Here is a 15,255-nt window from a genome sequence, read left to right as displayed (position 1 = left end):
TGTTTTCTTGCTTATAATTTGGAAAACCTAAAGACATAGAAAACGTATGAGACTGATGTTACAACACCTGAGCAGCCAGCCTGTGGATAAGCAAGTTGTATTGAAATATAATTCACTCCCACAGCATTTGCGTATTTCAGTGGTTTCTGGTATGTTGACAGAGTTGTGCTGCCCTCACCACAGTCTTTAGAACCTTCCCTAAGAAACCCTTTGTCTTGTACCCATCACACCAGGACCCCTGGCTGAAGTGTTCTCATTTCGACCTGCAGTCAGTACAGAAAGGTTGGTAGGGGGGTGGATCTTCCTTCTCCCTCTTTGGTGCTGAGTCTTTGAAATCTATTGGCTGCCTTCTGTTGCAGGCACCTCTGTCAGGCATCAACATCCACATGGCCAGATGCCTCTGTCTGGGAGGTGTGCATCTGGGATGTAGTGGATTTGGTCCATAGAGTATCTTAACAATTTATTTTTAGCCTTTTTTTCTTTGAATTTCTCCAGATTTCTATCTTGAAAATTTCAGACCTTCAGAATAGTCTCAAGCATGAAGCCATAGGCAATCCCAGCAACCTCCCACATTCTAGGACTTTGGTGTATTTGTTTTACTTCTTTTCATTTATGTTCTTTTGATTCTTCTAAATGGAACCATTTGAGAGTAAGTTGCAGACATCATCACCTCTCACCCTAAAATACCAGCATGATTTTCTTAAAGACAGTGACATCCTCTGGCGACCCCACAGTACAAAAGAGGTCCCCTTAGGGGCTGACCAGTGTCTGACATGCTCTCTGAAGTACGGCTGCCTCTTGCTTTTTTTTTGAGACAAAATCTCACTTTGTTGCCCTCGGTAGAGTACCGTGGTATCATAGCTCACAACAACCTCAAACTCTTAGGCTCAAGCAATTCTCTTGCCTCAGCCTCCCAAGTAGCTGGGACTACAGGCCCCGCCACAATGCCCAGCTATTTTTTGTTGAAGTGGCCCGGGCCAGCTTTGAACTTGTCAGCCTTGGTGCGTGTGGCTTGCCCTGTAATCACTGTGCTATGGATGCTGAGCCTCTTTGCATGCATTTTAAAAATATTCTTAGAAATTGTGTCTATAACACATGGAAAGGTGCATGTAACCTCAGAATAAGGCAGAAGAGGTGACCCTTAATGGCATGGGTCATCACCACCCAGATCAGCAGGTAGGACTCTGTGGCATCCCAGAAACCCCTCACTCAGATCCCAGTCACATCTCTTCCCTCTCCCTTTTACGTAAAAGGGGCATGATATGTAAGCAGTAAGGTATATAGAGCCTGGTCAGTTTCTGCGTGTGCACACAGTGTATACCCGGCACCTTGCCCAAGAGCACCTTCCTGGCCCCACTGGGTCACTGCTGTTCTGGTGCATCTGGGGCCTCCTTCACTGCTTATGGTTCTAAGTGGTGTTTTCTTTGTTTCCCACGTCACTGGGAGTCAGATCTTACATGGGACTTTGTTTCTTGTCTGCATAGTAATAGTTTTATTCCTTAATTTAGTGTTTCTCTTTGAAATCATTTTTAATAGTTCGTAAGTTTTGCTGTGGTCACTCCATGGTAATAGACCTTTGTTTTTATATACAATTGATGCATTTCTAAGAGCAGAATTGTGGATGAAAAAGTATGATGTTGGCATAGTCTTTCTGTTCAGAGAGCCAATATGCAAAGCCTTGTGCTCAAGGGGAAGGCTCTGCTGGACCTAACTTCCCTTTACATATTCTGCTTTCTTTACAGGGTGTGTCTGCAGCTGGTCAGGTAGTGTCCCTGAAAGTGTGGCTGATTGATGACATTTTAGAAAAGATCAACAGCCATCTTCCATCTCACATTCGGATTTTGGGTAAGCTTTCTGGTAGTTGGTCTCACAGAGGCATAAGCTACACATATCCCTGCCACTCTACCGAATGTCTATGATCTGAAAGTGGAGTCAGAGAACTGTCCATTTGCTTTGCAGGAGGTGGATGTGGCTGCAGATCTTTCTAAGAATTTGGTATTCCTATCCCCTTCACAGATGGGAATAACTGAGGTAGACTGTAAGGCACTCGTTTGGAGTGCCTTGTTTTAAGAAAATGTTGGGTATGAAAATCCAAATTTACAGTTACAACAATTATTGCTCTTTTTGGCAGGATTGAGAAAGGAAATTTTTAAGCCTCTTTTTTTTTTTTTTTTTTTTGTAGAGACAGAGTCTCACTTTATGGCCCTCGGTAGAGTGCCGTGGCCTCACACAGCTCACAGCAACCTCCAACTCCTGGGCTTAAGCGATTCTCTTGCCTCAGCCTCCCAAGTAGCTGGGACTACAGGCGCCCACCACAACGCCCGGCTATTTTTTGGTTGCAGTTTGGCCGGGGCCGGGTTTGAACCCGCCACCCTCGGTATATGGGGCCAGCGCCCTACCGACTGAGCCACGGGCGCCGCCCAAGCCTCTTAAAAAAGAATCCAAGGCTGGGTGCAGTGGCTTGTGCCTGTAATCCTAGCACTCTGGGAGGCCAAGGCGGGTGGATATCCTGAGCCCACAGGTTCCAGACCAGCCTGAGCTAAAGTGAGACCCCGTCTCTAAAAATAGCCAGGCATTGTGGTGGGCGCCTATACTCCCAGCTACTTGGGAGGCTGAGGCAAGAGAATTGCTCAAGTGTTTGAGGTTGCCATGAACAATGACGCCATAGCACTCTATAGAAGGTGACAAACTGAGACTCTGTCTCAAAAACAAAACAAAAACAATTCAGCTGTCTCTGCTTGTTTTTTTTATTTTTTTTTTCTTTTATTTTGCTTTCAATTTCAGCTGGCTTTCATTCTTCTTAGTTTGAAAGTTTTTTTTGTTTTTGTTTGTTTTTTTTCTTTTTTTCCTTTCTTCCTTTGGTGATTCTCTTGCCTTTTGCCTCCCAAGTAGCTGGGATTACAGGTGCCCACCACAACGCCCGGCATTTTTTTATTTTTTTTATTTTTTTTTTATTTTTTATTAAATCATAACTGTATACATTGATATGATCATGGGGCATCATACACTCGCTTCACAACATTTTTTTTTTTTTTTTTTTGGTAGAGATAGGGTTTCACTCTGGCTCACTGCAGCTCATGCTGATCTCGAACCTCTGAGCTCAGGAAATCCACCCGCCTCAGCCTCCCACAGTACTGGGACTACAAGTGTGAGCCACTTTTTTTTTTTTTTTTAAGAGACAGAGTCTCATTTTGTTGCCCTTGGTAGAGTGCCATGGTGTCACAGGTCACAGCAACCTCCAGTTCATGGGCTTAGGCGATTCTCTTGCCTTAGCCTTCCAAGTAGTTGGGACCACAGGCGCCTGCCACAATGCCTGGCTATTTTTTTGTTGAAGTTTGGCCAGGGCTGGGTTTGAACCTGCCACCCTCGGTATATGGGGCTGGCGCCCTACTCACTGAGCAACAGGGGCCGCCCTATCTGTTCTTTTAAAGTGACATGTAGAGGCTGTTTATATTTAATACAATTATAGGTATGGCTGGGTACAAATGTATAGTCTTCCTGTGTGTGTGTATTTTTTAGAGGCAAAGTCTCACTTTGTCACCCTCAGTAGAGGGCTGTGGTGTCACAGCTCACAGCAACCTCTAGCTCTCAGGCTTAGATAATTCTTTTGCCTCAGCCTCCCAAGTAGCTGGGACTACAGGTGCCCACCACAACACCCGGCTATTTTTTTGTTGTAGTTTGGCGGGCCAGGTTCGAACTGCCACCCTCGGTATATGGGGCCAGCACCCTACTCACTGAGCCACGGGCACTGCCTTTGTGTGTTTTATTCTTAAGAAATTTTATTACTTTTTAATTTTTTGGAGACAGAATTTTACTTTGTTGCCTTTGATAGAGTGCTGTGGCATCACAGCTCACAGCAGCCTCCAACCCTTGGGCTTAGGTGATTCTCTTGCCTCAGCCTCCTGAGTAGCTGGGACTATAGGCACTTGCCACAGTGCCTGGCTATTTTTTGTTGCAGTTTGGCCCAGGCCGGGTTTGAACCCGCCATCCTTGGTATATGGGGCCAGCACCCTACTCATTTAGCCACAGGAGCCGCTCAGCAACCTCCAACTCTTAGGCCAAATAATTCTGTTGCCTCAGCCTTCCAAGTAGCTGGGACTACAGGTACCTGCCATAACACCTAGCTACTTTATTTATTTATTTATTTTTTATTATCTTGGTTTTTTTTGTTTGTTAGTTTTGTTTTGTTTTTGTAGAGACAGAGTCTCACTTTTATTGCCCTCGGTAGAGTGCCGTGGCATCACACAGCTCACAGCAACCTCTAGCTCTTGGGCCTACGTGATTCTCTTGTCTCAGCCTCCTGAGCAGCTGGGACTACAGGTGCCCGCCACAACGCCCGGCTATATTTTTTTATTTTTTTTAAGAGACAGTGTCTGGATCTTGCTCAGGCTAGTCTTGAACTCCTGAGCTCAGCAATCCACCCACCTCACCCTCCCAGAGTGCTAGGATTATCGTGAGCCCCTGGGCATGGCCTTTTAAAAAATATTTTAAATGCTTTTTTTATTGAAACACAACTACCTATTTCTAAGTGTATAATTAAGAAGTTTTGGGTGGCGCTTGTGGCTCAGTTGGTAAGGCGCCGGCCCCATATACCGAGGGTGGTGGGTTCAAACCCGGCCCTGGCCAAACTGCAACCAAAAAATAGCCGGGCGTTGTGGTAGGCGCCTGTAGTCCCAGCTACTCGGGAGGCTGAGGCAAGAGTATTGTTTAAGCCCAGGAGTTGGAGGTTGCTGTGAGCTGTGTGAGGCCACGGCACTCTACCGAGGGCCATAAAGTGAGACTCTGTCTCTACAGAAAAAAAAAAAAGAAAAAGAAGTTTTGACATGTGTATGTACCTATGAGCCCTGGGTCTCTCTCTTTTGCCTAGGTTGGATTACAGTGGCATAATCATAGTCCACTATAACTTTGAACTCCAGGGCTCCAGTGACCCTCTTTCCTCAGCCTCCTGCCTCCTGAGTAGCTGGGACTATACTATAGGCACAAGCCACCATGTGTGGTTTATTTCTTTCCTTTTTTTTTTTTAGGAGACAGATTCTTACTTTGTCACCCTAGGTAGAGTGCTATGGCATCACAGCTCACAGCAAACTCAAACTCTAGTCGCAAGCAATTCTCTTGCCTCAGCCTCCTGAGTAGCTGGGTCTACAGGCTCCTGCCACTTTAATTTCTTAAAAGATTTATTTTTGAGGCTGGGTGTAGTGGCTCACACCTATGATCCTAGCACTCTGGGAGGCCCAGGCTCGTGGGTTGCTTGACCTCACAGGTTTGAGAGCAGCCTGAGCAAGTGAGAGACACCTGTCTCTAAAAAATAGCTGGGCATTGGACCCAGGGCAACAGAGTCTATCTCAAAAGTGGCTCATGCCTGTAATCCTAGCACTTTGGGAGGCCAAGACAGGTGGATTTCTTGAGCTCAGGAATTGAGACCAACGTGAGCAAGAGTGAGATCCTGTCTCTAACAAATAGGCTTCTTGTCTGGCTTGCTTTGCTCAGCCGAATTAATTTAGATTCATTTAAGAGGGGCGGCACCTGTGGCTCAAAGGAGTAGGGCGCCAACCCCATATGCTGGAGGTGGCAGGCTCAAACCCAGCCCCAGCCAAAAAAAAACTGCAAAAAAACAAAAACAAAAACAAAAATCTCAAGATTCATTTAAGAGCCTTTTTTTTTTTTTCATAGCTCACAGCAACCTCAAACTCTTGGGCTTAAGTGATTCTCTTGCCTCAGCCTCCTAAATAGCTGGGACTACAGGTGCCTGCCACAGCGTCCAGCTATTTTTTGTTTGCAGTTGTCATTGTTACTTGGCAGGCCCGGGCCGGGCTTGAACCGGCCAGCTTCGGTGTATGTGGCGGGTGCTCTATTCACCGAGGTATGGGCACCAAGCCATAAGCCCAAGAGATTCAGATTGCTGTGAGATGTGATGCCACAGTACTCTACTGAGGGCGACATAGTGAGACTCTGTTTCAAAAAAAAAAAAAAAATTCCACTTTTGTTTTCAATTTTTTGCACTGGGGTGAGAGACCACTGAGAGTGGTCAGTGGGTTTTCAAAGGGTGAGGTTTGCACTTGGAGCTTGAGGAGATTCCTTCCTGTTGTCAAGACACCCATGGAAATATCCTTCCTGTACCCCAAGCTGCAAACACATGTGCACATAGGACCTGGGGCAGTGAGGTTAGCAAGGGGCAGGCTTGGGAAGCAGCTCCCGGCCCTGGGATGCAGAGCTGTGGGGACTGCACAGCCTCTTGTCTCACCTGCAGGCCCTGTTGCAGCTCAGCCTCAGCTGGTGTTGACCCCATCACCCCTAGTAGACTAACCCCTTTTTCCTGCCTGTCCCTCTTCACCCCCCTTCCCAAGCAGCCATTGATCTGCTTTCTGTCACTAGAGATTAGTTTGTGTGTTTAAAGTTGTATGTAAATGGAGGCTGAGCATGGTGGCTCATGCCTGTACTTCTAGGACTTTGGGAGGCCAAAGTGGGAGGATCATTTGAACTCAGGAGTTCGACACTAGCCTGATTAAAGCAAGGACCTGTCTCTACTAAAAAGAGAAAATTAGCTGGGGATTGTGGCAGGCGCCAGTAGTCCCAGCTACTGGTGAGGCTGAGGCAGGAGGATTGTGAAGTTGCTGTGAGCGAGGCTGAGGCCAGAGCATTCTAGCCTGGGCAACAGGGTGAGATCCTGTCTCACAAAAAAATAAATTGTGTATAAATGGAATCATATAATACAGCAGTTCTCAACCTGTGGGTCACGACCCACAGGAACTGTATTAAAGGGCCGTGGCATTAGGAAGGTTGAAAACCACTGATATAATACATATTTTTTTGGTCTGGCTTCTTTTGCATCAGCCTAATTATTTTATGATTCATCTGTATTGTATATATTAGTAGTTCTTTTTTATTGCTGTGTGGTATTCCATTATATACAGGCATACTACAAAGTATTTATATGAGGTCGGACAGTTAAGTTTGTGAACTTATCCTAGAAAAAGTGCTACATACCTTATTGCTGAATATCACAACAGTCACCTTCAAAGTACTCCCCTTGGGAAACTATGCACCAATGCCAGCACCTAGTCCACCCTTCAAAGTACATTTTTTAGGATGATTTGAGAACTTAAATGTCAGACTTTGTACATTTACCTCCCGATGGACATTTGTGTGGTTTCCAGTTTTGAGCTGTTACAAGTAAAGCTGCTATGAATATTTGTGTATAAGTCATAGTAGGAGTCAGTAATCTTTGTTGATTATTTTACCCTCTATTAAAATTATTTTTACCATAATACAGTTTTGTTTTGTCTTTAGAGACAGAGTCTCACTTTGTCGCCCTGGGTAGGGTGCCGTGGCATCACAGGTCACAGCAACCTCCAGCTTTTGGGCTTAGGTGATTCTCTTGCCTCAGCCTCCTGAGTAGCTGGGACTACAGATGCCTGCCACAACACTGGGCTATTTTTTGTTGGAGTTTGGCCAGGGCCAGGTTTGAACCCACCACCCTTGGTATATGGGGTCGGTGCCCTACTCACAGAGCCACAGGCGCTGCCCACAGTTTAGTTGTTTTTTAATTGTACTGTGGTCTTTCTCTGACCTAAGTGGAAGCTTTCCTCCCATAAGACTCCTAGTAGAAGAAATCTTCTGAAAGTCATATTTGATGTCCCATACCAGTTCCTTTGTATGAAGAATATTTTAATGTATTTCATAGATTAATCCCCAGTTATGCTAAAACAACACCAGGTCCCCATGCAAGGTTATTCCGTGGTTGCTATCACTGTGTAACATATAACAAGGCCGTGGCCTCTTTCAGACATGTTGTCTGCCAGCACTATTCAGCCTTTTCATGGCAGATATGTCCTGAACAACTAAAATTACATTTGCAAACTGTCCTTATGATGTTCATTGCTTATGAAGTTGAATCTTTTATTTTATTTTTTTTGTTAGAGACAGAGTCTCACTTTGTCGCACTCAGTAGAGTACTGTGGCGTCACAGCCCACAGCAACCTCTAGCCCTTGGGCTTAGGCAATTCTCTTGCTTCAGCCTCCGAGTAGCTGGGACTACAGGCACCCACCACAACACCTGCCTGTTCTTTGTTGCAGTTTGGCCCGGGTTGGGTTTGAACCTGCCACCCTCGTTATATGGGGCTGGTGCCCTACTCACTGAGCTGCAGGCACCGCCCATGAAGTTGAATCTTAAATGTACTGTAAGATAAGAAACCAAAAATAGATTGGGCACCTGTAGTTCAAGTAGCTAAGGCACCAGTCACATACATCAGAGCTGGCGGGTTCAAATCCAGCCCAGGTTGCGAAACAACAATGACAACTACAACCAAAAAATAGCCGGGCATTGTGGTGGGTGCCTGTAGTCCTAGCTACTTGGGAGGCTGAGGCAAGAGAATTGCTTAAGCCCAGGAGTCGGAGGTTGCTGTGAACTGTGACTCCACGGCACCATACCCAGGGCGACAGCTTGAGGCTCTGTCTCAAAGAAAAAAAAAGAACCCCAAAATAAAGTCACTCAAAAAACAAAAAGGACTGTGGAGACAGAAGAAGGAGAATGGTGAAGATGCTCACGGGATCTGCCTTCCTACATCCCTCGTAGCAGTGAACCCAGAGTTGGGTGTTACACCCACCTCTGAGGTGGGGGTGGGTGGGTCCTAGGAGCCAGGTGGACCAGCCTGTTCAAAGCACATATCCTGAGGCAAGGGGAGCCTCTGCCCGGGCTCCCACAGTCATCACCATCACTAGTTCTTGCTTATTCCAAAATTTTTTATGCAAACACAGACATGGACAGCAAATGGGATACCCTGCATATAGGTCTTCACTTTGCCTTTTTAAGTCAGTACTGGCCAGATATCCACTGAGTGCCTACTTGGTACTACTTGCGCCCCAGGCATTGACATCTTGAAAATTACCCCCAGTTCCTAGAGCTTTGTACCTGATCTTGAGGGGCTGTATACTCTTTTATCCTATAACATTCTGGAATTTATTTGATTGGCTTTGATTGCTGGACTTTTAAGGTTGTTTCCAGGTTTTTTTTTTTTTTCTCCTATTAAAAGCAGTGCTGCCGGGGGCGGTGCCTGTGGCTCAGTGGGTAGGGTGCCGTGCCCCATATACCGAGGGTGGTGGGTTCAAACCCGGCCCCGGCCAAACTGCAACCAAAAAATAGCCGGGCATTGTGGTGGGCACCTGTGGTCCCAGCTACTCGGGAGGCTGAGGCAAGAGAATCTCCTAAGCCCAGGAGCTGGAGGTTGCTGTGAGCTGTGTGATGCCACAGCACTCTACCAAGGGTGGTAAAATGAGACTCTGTCTTCACAAAAAAACAAAACAGTGCTGCCTAATGGCCTTACCTGCACAATAAACTTTTAAGTGAGTTTCTGGGTCCATGCTTCTCATGTATCTTTTTTTTTATTTTTATTTTTGAGACAGAGTCTCACTTTGTCACCCTCGGTATAGTACCATGGTATAGTACTGTGGCATCACAGCTCACAGCAACCTCAAACTCTTGGGCTTAAGTGATTCTCTTGTTTCAGCCTCCCGAGTAGCTGGGACTACAGGCGCTCTCCACAACACCCAACTGATGTTTTGGAGACAAGGTCTCACTCTGGCTCAGGCTGGTCTTTTTTTTTTTTTTTTGTAGAGACAGAGTCTCACTGTACCACCCTCGGGTAGAGTGCCGTGGCGTCACACGGCTCACAGCAATCTCTAACTCTTGGGCTTAGGTGATTCTCTTGCCTCAGCCTTCTGAGCAGCTGGGACTACAGGCGCCCTCCACAACGCCCGGCTATTTTTTTGTTGCAGTTTGGCCGGGGCTGGGTTTGAACCCGCCATGCTTGGCAAATGGGGCTGGCGCCCTACTCACTGAGCCACAGGCGCCGCCCTTAGGCTGGTCTTGAACTCCTGAGCTCAGGTGATCCATCTGCCTCTGCCTCCTAAGTGTTGGGATTACAGGCATGAGCCACCACACCTGGCCATATATCTGGTATTTTAATCCGGGGGGAGGTTGTACCAGTTCACACTCAGATTAGCAAAGCTCGTGGGGATTTATTTCCTCAGACTTTTGCCAACATTGGGTCTCCACAGATCCTTATCTTTGTGTTGTCGAGATTTGTGTTTAATTATGAGATTAAGTATTACATGAATTTAGAGTTTAATGCACAAAAGTCTCCTTCTTTTGTTTATGTTTCTTTTTGTTTGCTTCAGTTTTTATTTATTTATTTATTTTTTTTTTTTAAGATTTTTTTTTTTTGTCCGGGGCTGGGTTTGAACCCGCCACCTCCGGCATATGGGACCGGTGCCCTACTCCTTGAGCCACAGGTGCCACCCTCAGTTTTTATTTTTAATAGACATGTAACTATACATATTTATGTTGCATAGGGAGGTATTGCCATACATGTATAACATGAAGTGGTCAAGTCAGGGTAATCAGCATATTCATCACCACAGACATTTGTTATTTCTTTGTGTTGGGAACAATTAAAATCCTCTCTTTTAGCTATTTGAAAACATGCAATATAGCCGGGCGTTGTGGCGGGCGCCTGTAGTCCCAGCTACTCTGGAGGCTGAGGCAAGAGAATCGCTTAAGCCCAGGAGTTGGAGGTTGCTGTGAGCTGTGTGAGGCCACGGCACTCTACCGAGGGCCATAAAGTGAGACTCTGTCTCTACAAAAAAAAAAGAAAACATGCAATAAATCATTGTTAATTACGGCTAATGTAGTACAGTCGTCTCTCCCAGGTAGTTGTACTACTAGGTCTCATCACCACCCTGGGCAAAGTCCCCTCTTCCAGGAAGTTGGTACTCATGAGAACTTGGTACCTGTCTTGGGTGAGGAGATGCTGGTCCTCATGCTGCTCAGGATGCTCCCTGGTTTTGGTGAGTTCCTGTTTACCTGTGTATCTTCTCACTTCCTGCCTCTCCCCTAGGACTGAAGAGGGTGACGGGTGGCTTTAACTCCAAGAACAAGTGTGATGCCAGGACATACTGCTACATGCTGCCCACTTTTGCCTTTGCCCACAAGGACCGGGACGTGCAGGATGAGACCTACCGCCTGAGCCCTGAGACACTGCAGCGAGTCAACAGGCTGCTGGCCTGTTATAAGGGTACTCACAATTTCCACAACTTCACCTCGCAGAAGGGGCCAAGGGAGCCCAGTGCACAGCGTTACATCTTGGAGATGTTCTGCGAAGAGCCCTTTGAGCGGGAGGGCCTGGAGTTCGCTGTCATCAAGGTGAAGGGGCAGAGCTTCATGATGCATCAGATAAGGAAGATGGTTGGCCTGGTGGTGGCAATCGTGAAGGGCTACGCCCCGGAGAGTGTCCTGGAGCGCAGCTGGGGGGAGGAGAAGGTTGATGTGCCCAAGGCACCAGGGCTTGGCCTCGTCCTGGAGAGGGTGCACTTTGAGAAGTACAACCAGCGCTTCGGCAATGATGGACTGCACGAACCTCTGGACTGGGTGCAGGAGGAAGGCAAGGTTGCTGCCTTCAAGGAGGAGCACATCTACCCCACCATCGTCAGTACCGAGAGGGACGAGAGGTCCATGGCCCAGTGGCTCAGTACACTCCCTGTCCATGACTTCAGTGCCACTGCCCTTGCAGCAGCTGGCACAGGCACCAAGGTAGGGGCTGGGTCATGGCAGGGCTAGGCTACAGCACATACCCTCACAGAGGCCAGGCTGAGTGTCATTCCCATTGTGTAGAAGAGCAGGCCAAGGCACAGACAGGTGCATTGCTCCCCCAGAGTCACATAGCAGTCTCAGGAACAGGGGTAAGTGGTCAGTGGCCAAGAGATATGCCTCACCACCTGCACACTCCCTGCACTGGGCCTGCATGATGCCATCCTGGGCATGGCTTCCAGGCTCATAGGGGCAGGGCCAGTGCTGCTGGGGCTGCGTCTGCTCCTCTCAACCATGTTCTTGTCCAGGTCTACCCTCTTTCCCTGTACCCGGAAGGTTGCCTGGGTGCAGGGCATGAGCATCTCATGCTATGACCTAGACTGTCTGCCCCCTGGGTGGGCCAGCCTGGAGTCTGACTTTCTGTTATACACCTGTGAGGGACCTGGTAGGAAGTGAGACTTGGCTAGACAATTGTCAGGTGTAGTTTGTTATAACAGGGTCTCACTCTGTTGCCCAGGCTGGATTGCAGTGGCATAATCATAATCCACTATAACCTTGAACTCCTGGGCTCAAGTGATCCTCCTGCCTTGTCTTCCTGAGAAGCTGGGACTATATTGTAGGCTAGAGCCACCAGGCATGGTTAATTTTTTTTTTTTTTTTTTTTAATTTAGTTTTGGAGGCAGGGTCTCACTATGTTGCTCAGGCTAGTCTTAAACCCCTAGCGTTAAAAAACCCTCATACCTCAGCCTCTCAAAGTGCTGGAATTACAGACGTGAGCCATTGCATCTGACCACCAAGGATAAGTTAGGACAAGAGTATACATGATCAGAGGTACTGGGGCTAAATGCAGTCTAAAGTTGAAATTCCACTTTCGTTCTCAATTTTTTGCACTGAGGTGAGAGACCACTGATAGTGGTCAGTGGGTTTTCAAAGGGTCAGGTCCCCACTTGGAGCTTGAGGAGATTCCTTCCTATTGTCCAGATACCCATGGAAACATCCTTCCTGCACCCCAGGCTGCAAACCCATGTGCACATAGGACCTAGGGCAGTGAGGCCAGTGAGGGGCAGGCTTGGGAAGCAGCTCCAGTCTTGGCATGTGAAGCTGTGGGACTGCACAGCCCGGGGCCTCTCATCCTACCTGCAGGCCCCCTGCAGGCCCAGAACATGATGTCTGGCAGTAAGCTTAAATTTTTTTTTTTTTTTATGTTTCCATTGTTTCATTTATTTCAGAAGAATGATATATTTTCTTTTTTTTTATATACATGTGTTTATTTGGTTTCCACTTTTTGCCTTCACAAAATTAAAAAGGCTTAAAATTTAATAACAATAACAATGTTGAAGATAAGGACCAGAAACAAAAACCTTGTAAAGAATGAAGATAAATACATTCAAAAAGAAATCAGATGATTGCTGCAATGAAATATTGAGCAATAATAATGCAAAAAAAGTAACATTCACATTGTCAAATAAGAGTATGTCTATTATACAATGCTTTGACTCTGACGTTCAGTATGGAGTCATCCATTAACTTATTTTTTCCCCCAAAGTCTCAAAAAATAGATAACTAATATTTATAAATAAGCTTAATTTTTTGAAGACAAACTTGAAGTGTTGGTGGTTTTTCATTTTCTCAAGCATTGCAGACTGAATAATGCACAGGTACCAGTTTGATCCCAGGCCAGATGGGACTTCCACTGGGTTCCTTTGAATGGAGGTTCTGACCACTGGCCATCTTTAGATGCTAAAGTGTCTGCATTGTTGAGCTTTGAAACAGCACAGTTTATTTCCCCTGTGGGGACTCAAAGGAGCCCAGCGAACAGCCCATCTTGTTCTCAGCCCCTGGCTTTCCCCGTGTAGCTTTTTTTTTGTAGAGACAGTCTCACTTTATCACCCTTTGTAGAGTGCTGTGGCATCACAGTTCACAGCAACCTCCAACTCCTGGGCTTAGGCAATTCTTTTGCCTCAGCCTCCCGAGTACAGGCGCCTACCACAATGCCCGGCTATTTTTTTGTTGCAATTTGGCTGGGGCTGGGTTTGAACCCACCATCCTCGGTATATGGGGCCTGCACCCTACCCACTGAGCCACAGGCACCACCCTTTTTTTAAAAATTAGAGTCTCAAGCTGTTGCCCTGGGTAGAGTGCTGTGGCGTCATAGCTCACATCAACCTCCAAATTTTGGGCTCAAGCAATCCTCTTGCCTCAGTTTTTTCTATTTTTAGTAGAGGTGGGGTCTTGCTTTTGCTCAGGCTGGTGTCAAACTAATGAGCTCAAGCCATCCACTCGCCTCAGCCTCTCAGGGTGCTAGGATTATAGGTGTGAGCCAACAAGCCTGGCCCCCATGTAGCTCTTGAACCAGGACAAACACTTACCTTTCCTCTTGGTGTGGGAGGGTGAGGACATAGCTGCAGAGCACAACACCACCAGCTCCTATGCCTATCCCAGCATAGCACAGGCAGCTCTGGGTGGGGAGAAGCAGATGCTGGGGGTGGGGTCACCTCATGGGGAGGACGCACCTTTAAGTGGGCAGGAGCTTGCCCCAGCTGATTTCCTGTCTGCTCCTCTTCTGCAGGCCTCCAGCCCTCAGGAGGGCAGTGGAGAGGATGGAGACACAGACTGAGGCCATGGGAGCTGCTTACTGCAGCATCGCAGAGCCTCCTGAGATGTGTGTGCACCAGGAGCCACCACTGCTGTGGCTGCCAATCTCACCTGTGGCCCAAAAGGAATTGGTGGGCCTGCCTGTCAGCTGTGCCTGTCTTTGTACCCTCAGGTTCTCGGCACCTAGCATCTTATGAATTCTCATCACAGGAGTAACCTGCTTCAAGGCTATTTTCAGCTCACAGGTTACATGATGTACACCTCAGCATGTAAAGACACTATTTTTTTAAATACATGATTTTCTTATTAAATAAATATAGATTTTGCTTAGTGAATCTTTTTGCCTTTTTGTTGTACATTCTCTCCCTCCTAGGGGGCCTAGGCAGAGTGGTAGGGAAGCCAGGGCAAGGGCAGGCTGGGGCTGTTAGCAGCTGAGCAAGAAGCTGAGTATGTCTAGCCATCAGAAGGTATTTGGCCAGGTGTAGGGAACCTGGGCTGGGCAGTGGTCCCAGCACTATTGGACCCAGCTACCTTCTCTTCCCCTGGCTCGCCTGTGGCCATCTCTACCTACAAGGGAGGCCAGGAGATGCCTTATTCATTTGAGAAAAAAATCTCATTTTGTTGTCCTGGGATTGAGTGCCATGGAGTCATCATAGCTCACAGCAACCTCAGATTCTGGGTTCAAGACTCTTGACTCAGCCTCCCAAGTACCTGGGACTACAGGTGCCCCCACACACCCAGCTAGTTTTTCTCTTTACGTAGAGATGAGATGAGGTGTCACTTTTGCCCAGGCTGGTCTCCAACTCCTGAGCTCAATCCATCCACCCACCTCAGCTTCCCAAAGTGCTAAGAGTACAGGTGTGAGCCACCACGCTGAGCTGAGATGTCTTAGATGAGATGTAGGACACTCTGTAATCAAGGAGGAGGCTAGGAGGTGCGAGCGGGCAACCTGCAAGGCTCCCACAGCTGAGGGAGGGTATGTGCATGTTTGTGCACTTAAAAGTGTGACATGCATGTGCACCAGCTGGGGGTGGACAACCCCTGTGTGGGGTGGGACAAGCCAGTCAGGAGACCCTTTG

General features: G+C 47.2%; 1 protein-coding gene across 3 annotated transcripts in view; it reads left to right on the top strand.

Annotated features, from left to right (window-relative positions):
* The window catches only part of PUS1 (pseudouridine synthase 1), a 33,815-nt gene extending 18,785 nt beyond the window's left edge, over positions 1-15,030 (top strand). Inside the window, exons 3-5 of one of the 3 annotated variants that reach the window (XM_053587337.1) lie at positions 1,743-1,845; positions 10,893-11,584; positions 14,151-15,030. In XM_053587337.1, the coding sequence (XP_053443312.1) occupies positions 1,743-1,845; positions 10,893-11,584; positions 14,151-14,198 (843 nt within the window). In that variant the 3' untranslated portion in view covers positions 14,199-15,030. The remainder of the gene's footprint in view (positions 1-1,742; positions 1,846-10,892; positions 11,585-14,150) is intronic. The other 2 variants (XM_053587336.1, XM_053587335.1) reach the window with 2 other exon arrangements.
* Positions 15,031-15,255: the final 225 nt, after the last annotated feature.

The sequence above is a fragment of the Nycticebus coucang genome, chromosome 4 (assembly GCF_027406575.1).
Source record: "Nycticebus coucang isolate mNycCou1 chromosome 4, mNycCou1.pri, whole genome shotgun sequence".
Classification (NCBI taxonomy): Eukaryota; Metazoa; Chordata; class Mammalia; order Primates; family Lorisidae; genus Nycticebus; species Nycticebus coucang.
The sequence above is the reverse complement of the archived record's forward strand: the minus strand, read 5'-3'. Positions and strand labels throughout refer to the sequence as shown.